Source organism: Macadamia integrifolia, chromosome 7 (genome assembly GCF_013358625.1).
Source record: "Macadamia integrifolia cultivar HAES 741 chromosome 7, SCU_Mint_v3, whole genome shotgun sequence".
NCBI classification, from domain to species: Eukaryota; Viridiplantae; Streptophyta; class Magnoliopsida; order Proteales; family Proteaceae; genus Macadamia; species Macadamia integrifolia.
The window spans coordinates 33,909,022-33,917,185 of NC_056563.1; the positions used below are offsets into that span (position 1 = coordinate 33,909,022).

Genomic DNA, 8,164 nt, shown 5'->3' on the forward strand with positions numbered 1-8,164 from the left:
TTGGTCTGTAAAGGAAGGAAAGATAAGATAAAAGAGGACAATTTTGGGCAAAATTTTTTTACATCAAATGCATGAATCACCATACCCTCTCCAATTCTGCACCAATTGAAGGATCCACATCAGAGTGACTTTCTTAGTTTAGCTAGCCTTCCTGTAATGAATCTGCAATGGAAATCACAGTTAAATCACCATATTAAAGGATCCACATCAGAGTACCTCTCTGACTTGGGCTTTCCTGTAAAAGACTCTGCCATGAAAACTATAATCTAAAACCTGAATTGGGTTTTGCAGTTAACCACAATTGTGCCTCATTTGAATTGGGTTTTACAATTGGATTTAGCCCAATGTTAGAAAACATGTTCATCAGCCAGGTTAATCGGTTACGCAGAGGTGTTCCAAGTTACACCATAAAGAACATAACAGAACCAAGTTTCCAGCTCTGAATAATCTTACATGGGATTTCATATCCACTACAATGACAAGGAAGCCATTACAAAAGAAAACAGATTTCACGTCTCAGTAACTGAACTAGTCACCTGTGAAACACTCTGTCTACATTACTAGACTATGATACCTAAATTAACAAGGTAGAGCCAAGTAGAAACACTAGGAGCCTTAGATCCTGTAAACATCTATATACATTAAAAAGGCCGGCCAATTATATAACTCATTCAATTGGAGGGCTTACTCCACCCTGATGAACTCTTCTTCTTCTTCAGAATTCAGCTCCAAAAAATAAATTTTGGAACACACTAGAAAGATGGAGAGGTCCTGTATCAATATACATAGCTTTCTCACCGGAATTCTAAAATTTTTCGGTGAGAGCTGAGGTGGGCTGTTGAGTGTTCATCGAGGATCACCAACTTTAGCACAAAGAGCAATCCTGAGCTGTTCTTGTGTGAACATCATACTTGACATCTTCACTGTAGCCTGTTGGATCATCAGGTCCTTCACCACGGAAACACTTGCGTAATGAACATCTAAGTCTAGCTCCTTCAGAGCTGCCATTAACCTTGCTGCTGGGTGGTTCTTCTTATTGCACTGGATGCGAATCATGGCTTCCCAGCCGAGTATCTTCACGTCAATTTCCATATCCAATAACTTGCTTCCTTGACTAGAGGTCTTAAGATCATTATCAGATGCCGAAGCGATTGGCCCAGAGTACCTAGATTCTTTACTGGCCATCTCCTTCTTCAGGGAATCAACTTGATCCTGCAATACCTCCTTGTCGGATTCAGCTGTTTTGAGCTTCTTTCTGAGCTCCTCGATGTAGGAAATGGCATCACCAAGAAGGGAAGCTTTGTCCATCTTGGAGACATTAGGTACCACAGCCCTTAAAGCATAGAATCTCTGGTTGAGCTTCTCTCTCCTCTGTCGCTCTGCTTCAACATGGTTCAGTGGCTCCTCTCGGCCATTTGCAGGTTTCCTTCCACGCTTCCGAGGTCGCTTCTCTGGTTCCACTACTCTGCTACTTTCAGCCTCGCGAACCGAGGCTTCAAGGTCGGAGTTGTCAGACTCTCCGGTTCCACAGCTTGACTTCACAATACCAGACGCGAAAGAAAGAATACCTTCTTCGTTACTGCCCCTCGATGTCGCAGATCTCTTCTTCTTCTTATCATCTGCAGCAAATTGAGTTGAATTTTTGGAGAACAGAGTACTATTTGGACTGCTCGAAGTCCTCTTGCTCTCCCCAAAATTTAAGATCTCGCCGGATTCGGGCTTGTACGATGAACCACCATTCCTTGCAGTGCTTCCATCGATTCCGAACTCAGAGAAGTTCAATTCCCTAGAGAAGAAGCTCTGGGTCTGGGTCTGCGTCTGCTGATGATGGTGTTGGATGGTTATCGAGCTGGGGTTTTCTGTAAAGCTACTCGAGCTGGGGTGTTCGAAATGAATGGATTTAGAAATCTCAGGAACAATGGAAGGGACTGAAGTTGTAGCAGTAGCAGCTGGGGCTGTATTAACAGAGTCCTTAATTTCCATAACCGATGATAACGGATCCGAGAGCCAGAGCGAGGACGGATCATTATCACCTTGGTCCGTCTGCGCCGCCGGCCAAGAACCCATTTCTAGATTCTCGAAATTGAACAAAACCCTAACCTTGTTCATCAGATCCGAGCTCTGGAAAATGGATTCCGTCGAGCCTAATTCCACCACGCCATTCGCACAAGGAATACAAACAATCGTCTGCAACCCAAAAACCTGACCTTGTCGTGCCCTTTCACAAGGTGAGTTCGCAAGCCTCTCACTTCCGGCGAACCAAACCGGCGCCGAAGTGTAAAACGCCTGACCCGGAAGGCCAACGCCGTTCATAAACGACTGAGTCATCGAAACAAGAAAGAACCACTCCGTATCAGTAACCTCTTCATCAACAGCATCGTCAGAAGAAGCCGGCATACCAGAAATTAACGAATTGAGTTCCCGAAGCACCTTCTTCCGATGCTCCTGCTCGTCCTTCGACGTCGCCCTCTTCCGCTTCATCTTATCCCCTTCTCCCTTGTAATACCCATCACCCCATCCAAGCAAAGAAGCACCAGACATGTCAACCGATGACTGCCAAAAAATTGCATAAGTCCAATTCTCACGAGCACCATCAATTAAGCTTAACAAACGCTGCTGAAGCGTCTCTTGACTAAGCAACATCGAAGTCTGAGGTGGTTGAGCAAAGGTTTTGGAGGGCTCAGCTGTATTGATTACAGTAGTTGCTGAAGAAGAAGAACCCCAACCGAAACCAGAGAAATCGGAAACCATAAAAGCTTCCATCATCGAAGAGTTATCATCAGTCCACATATTCATCGTCGGTAACCGATAATCCGTCATCCCACCCACAGTAAAAAAACCCAGTTCAGTAATAGAGAGCTTTTGAAATGGTCGGAGTGGAGAGAGGAAGAAGAGGAGAAAGGAGGAGGAGGGGGAGTGATTGAGTGAGTGAGTGAGTGAGTGAGCTTGCTTTGGTGTTGGGGGTTAATGGCGAGCTTTTGATATGGTGGGTGGTGGTGGCGAGTATTTCGGTTTCATTTAGATTTGGAATTTATTTGAAGTTCATTTAGGTTAGGTTTGTATTAATGTGGACCCCACACGATGTCTGGTTCCCCCAGACTCGAGGAGTGATTTCCTCGAAGTATCAACGATTTAATCGGAATGCAGGGCGAAGCTGCCGTAGTTATAAAGCCTTAAAATCGGGAAGAGAGCTTTTCTTACTCTCTCTGTTCAGTATCAGACTCCGAGTGTTCAGTGAAGAAAGGGTTAAAAAAGAAAATAGAGTAATTACCAAAAATGCGACTGTAGTCATGTAGTGTCTAAGACTTATTTGACTTTGGAAGATGGAAATATTTATTTGATATGGAAATTTTGAGTTTTTATTAGATTTGGAGAATTAATTTCATGGCTATTTTTTGTCTCCCTTTTCCTTCGATAAATTTTATGTTTTTCTATGTTTAGCAAATTATATTAAATGCGCCTATGATATTTTCAATCCAATTCAATCATAATAATCATAAAACTCAGCTGGGTTACAAATTTTGAGCTATTAAGGATAGGTTAAATGCGCACATGATGATGATGGGATGAATTTAAACTGACACGAATTAATCATAATTTTTTTAAACCAAAGTCTAATGTAAGTTAATACAAATGAACTGTTGGCATAAGTCATGCTCTCAGATAAAATTCTTTTTCTTTAAATTATATTTTAGTCATACATAAGGTCGAGAGAGTGATTCGATTCAGATTGAAGGATCTAAATAAGTTAAGGATAAACCTAGGATGACCTTACGAGAAGTGAGGAAAGATATGCATAGATTAGGCCTTATATCAAGTATAACGTTGAATAGAGCTGATTGGAGAACACGGATCAATGTACTCTAACCCATTTAATTGGGATAAGGTTGAGTTATAGTTGTTGCATTGCTCAAAGTTTTACTTCCTATTTTTATTGGGAAGGATGAGTATATAGAAAATACAAGAATAGGAGGAGAGGAGAAAAATAATACATGAAACAAGATGCGGTTTTATAGTGTCATTGACCAACAAATGGGCCTCAGAATTACAAGTTTTACTAATAAAGCGAAATCTCTATGATACAAAACAAGGAACTAAAGCTAAGATATCCTCAACGAAGTAGAGGAAGTAGAGGAAGTAGAGGAAGAGCACAAATTGCAATCGCTTTGTTGAGTCGTTATTAACAACACCCACCAAGCAATAGAGGAGCAAGTATTGATCAAGATCAATGTTATGAAACAATGAAATGGATATTCAAATAAATAAGTTATTAGGCAAAAAAAGTTTCCTTTAATGATCCTTGCGCCTAGACATAAAGGAGACTAATATGACAGACCCACCCATGAGAAGTACAAAAATTCCACACCCCCCCCCTCCCCTTTTGATGTCTTGGTATGCCTCATCATTGTCTCTTATATTGATGCAGAGCCATGCAACCATTGGGCATCTCTTCTCAAGTTATTTAGCAATGTTTGTCAAACATGTTATTTGCATGATGTAATGGATTTTTACAATCACCAATTTCATAAGAATTTGATATGTGATATGCTTCTGACTCTTTTAAAGTCATATAGCTTTGTTTATTGATATGGAATTAAGCAGTTTCTATTAACATTATTAATTCAGTACTAATATTTATATTTATATTTTTTTGTTACTGGCTAATTATATATAAAGCAATTAAGGAAATTTTCTTCTTTTTATTTTTTATACTAAAATTCTTTACACGTGCCTTTTTTCTTCTGTTCCCTTTCATCTAAACATGAATTGTAAGTCCACATTCTAAAAACAAAAAATGTAAAACCACCACCTCTTATGTTTCTCTTTGCCTGGCCTTCCATTTAGAAGTAAGTCAAATACGCATGTGGAACATCATTTAAGGAATTGTTCAAACTTGAATTGAAATTCATTGTACCCTTCTCTTGTCCATCCCATGCAATATAATGCCCCCTTTCTCCAATGCAAGTATTTATCACAATGCAATGTAGTCAACTATGAAGAAAAAATTAAATTTATTTAAAAAAAATTATTTGTTTTTACATATTATTGTGCTCACACTCTTATTGGTCCATAGACATTGGCACATGGCTGCACGATCAGGTCACTTCTTTCTCTCATTCTGAAAGATCCTGAAATGCAAGTCAACAAAAGCATAAGAGTCTAGCCCTGAAGAACCAAAAAACAGAGCAAGCAAAGCAATGCATGACAAGCAGTTAGTACTAAAAAATAGCCAAGCAAGCAAGAGAATCATCATAAGAAGTGTTGGAAAGAGGAGTTGCTCCCATTTCAAGCGCTAGTAAAAGGCATTGTTCCCATTCATTTAGTACATTGACTTGCGCTCGCGCTCTTTGACTATCCATCCTTCAATATTTTGATCATGTATGGCATTCTTATCTTGTTCTGACCCAATGCGAAATGAAGTATAATGCTTCACTATTTTTCACATGATAACACATGGGTTAGTCTATGTGATAGAGGACCAGGCAAGTATCTCATTGGTACAATTTCACCTTAAAATGAGTAAAGTAGTAGCAAAAATTACAAAATATGTTATTTTATATTGACATTCACCTCCATTTGAACTATGAATCATAGTTTAAGCAACTTTTCTTGCTTGCATTGGACTAAGATTTAGCCATTGAGATGTATGTGAGATCCTCATCACATGGAGTAACTTATGTCCAGCAAGTGGTTTATAGTGAAGCATTATACTTCACTACGCATAGTGATGACAAAAAGAAAACTTTGTATATATTAAAAAATTGTTCCTAGAGTTTTGCACGTTGTTAATTTATTTCATATATATGCCCTTGGGTATTATTTTAAGATATAAGCTCTAACACTTCAAGTATCATAACATTAGGAAAAAAGGTTTGAAAAACTTGTTTCCTAATGGGAATGGGCAACATAAAATAGTTCATGAACTACTGCTAACGGAGCTCTTGTCAAGGCTCATAAGGAGAAGTGAATGGAGGAATAGAGATGGAATGGAGCTTGTGTTTCCTCTTGATCTAAAGCCAACAAAGGAATCAACAACAAGGGCTAAGGGAGGGGAAGAATAATCGGAGGGCCATCTTTCATACCCTTCATTGGATAAAGGCCAATAGTCCAAATAAAGATCCATCCAAAATAATTTAACCAAGATAAATTATAAAAAATAGAGGAAAAGTCCATAAATTATAGATCACGTGTGGTCTATTCATGAAATCTTATTCACATGACAAAAAAAAAAAAAAAAGAGACAGGACTCTCTGAAAGATAATGTGATCTTAGCACAGTTATCTAGGGGTTAATAGTAACATGCGAAAGCATCAACAAGGGTGAAATTTTTACTTTCATAAAAGATAGAATGATCATTTCATCCCCTCTCTCTCATTGCGAACCATGCTCTTTCAAATTTCTTTCTCCTAAAATTAGAGAGAGGGAGGGAGTAGCCTTTTGTTAGACAATGTGTGACCGTCTCACATCTGCATGGTTTGAGGAAGCAGATTGGAATCAGGAGACTTTTGACCAATTTGAGTTAAAATTGACCAATCAGAATCAACTCGATTCAAATATGATTTCTAAGGTTGGACCATTCCATTCAATTTCAAATCCAAATCCTCGGACGTATCAAAACAAAAGTCGCCAACTTTAATTTTTAACTCTAGTTAATCAGTCATCTAACCCTAGTTAAATATCACTCTAGGTTCCATCAAAAGTCACAACAAATTAATATTAAAAAATATCAAAAAAGATAAATAAATCCAAAATAAAATATTAAAAAAAGATAATAAAAGTTTAATATTAGTGGAAACACCCTGGCCCTAACCTTAACCCATCTTTTGTGGTGACGAAATATTCCTCCACCTTCAACTATTATTAATTAAAAATCCCATATAATAAAAGAACGGTTCAGAGCACGTTTTGCTCGATGCGTGCCTTTAACACTAATTTTTTTAACACCTATAACGACGTTTACAAATGCATTCCTTACAAGGGTCACAAACCGGGCGGCTTAGGGCAATCAATATGGTTTATTATATTTTTGTTTTTATAAAAAAAAAAAATAGCGAACAAAGTGTTTTCTATCTAAGATTGGTCGCTACGCTTAGACACAGGGTGTATTTTCCTAAGAGGATATGGTGGTCATTGCACATACTCTGTGTCTGTGGTGCAAGGTATCTCCTAAAAAATATATGATTGATATTATAACGAAATAATTTGATTATGGTTCGTAAGTAATCTTCTGAATATCTCAAACATTAAAATATGAGCATTTCTTTGTATTCACAACATAACTTGATTTTGAATGCTTAACAGCTATGGACCTACGTCAAAGTTTCCAACATTCCAATATAATTGTTTCTTTTGGACATATTCTTCAGTTTTATTTGTAATTACGACATCATATTTTTATATTAATTAATTCTAAATAAATACAAGGAAAATATTTTTTAAGCCAGTGGAGCCAGCATCTTATGTATATTTATCCTTCTCTTATGAAATGATCACGTTGCTCTCCTTTTTAAGATACCATTTTATAATACTTCATTGATGTGTTTCCCCTTATGCCATTGTTCATAGAATCTTCTTCTATAAGTATATGTGCATCTTAAACGGTTCTTAGTGATATCGGTTCCAATCTCTTCTTTATTGATATTTTGGTTTTGAACTCGTTAGAAAACCCAGCATGATTTGACGATATCTAAATTGGTATCAAATCAAAATCGCACGCGCACACTAGAGGGGAGGGGAGGATGATAGAAAAGGGAAAAAGAAAAATACATGCAACCGAAGTCGATTCTTAGACCTTCCACACTCCTAACACCTGTTCCACAAACAAAGGTTGCATCCAAAACACCATGTACTGGATCCACTATGACATGGTATTGCGATGTATCAAATGAAGGGCCCCTTTGATTTTTTTTTTTTTTTTAAATAGAGTTTATTAAGCATGAAGCACGTGGTGGTTTGACCACTTGTTGATTATTCGGGTGATAACTACTCTACAGTTGGCCATGGTCCCTTTCGTTAACCTGGAATCTTACACATGGTAGTTCTAGAACGAAATCCCACGTCTTAGACATAATTGACTTTTTGTCAAGTTGGAGAGATGAGAAAGGTAGAGGACGCGACGACACGGATATTGAGTGGATCTGTGCAGATGAACGGCTCCAATTAG

General features: G+C 38.0%; 1 protein-coding gene across 1 annotated transcript; it reads right to left on the reverse strand.

Moving 5' to 3' along the window:
• Positions 1–412: 412 nt before the first annotated feature.
• Positions 413–2,955, reverse strand: LOC122084641 (transcription factor MYC2-like). The gene has a single exon (XM_042653047.1). The coding sequence runs from the start codon at positions 2,818–2,820 to the stop codon at positions 847–849; it is 1,974 nt and encodes a 657-aa protein (XP_042508981.1). The 5' UTR covers positions 2,821–2,955; the 3' UTR covers positions 413–846.
• Positions 2,956–8,164: the final 5,209 nt, after the last annotated feature.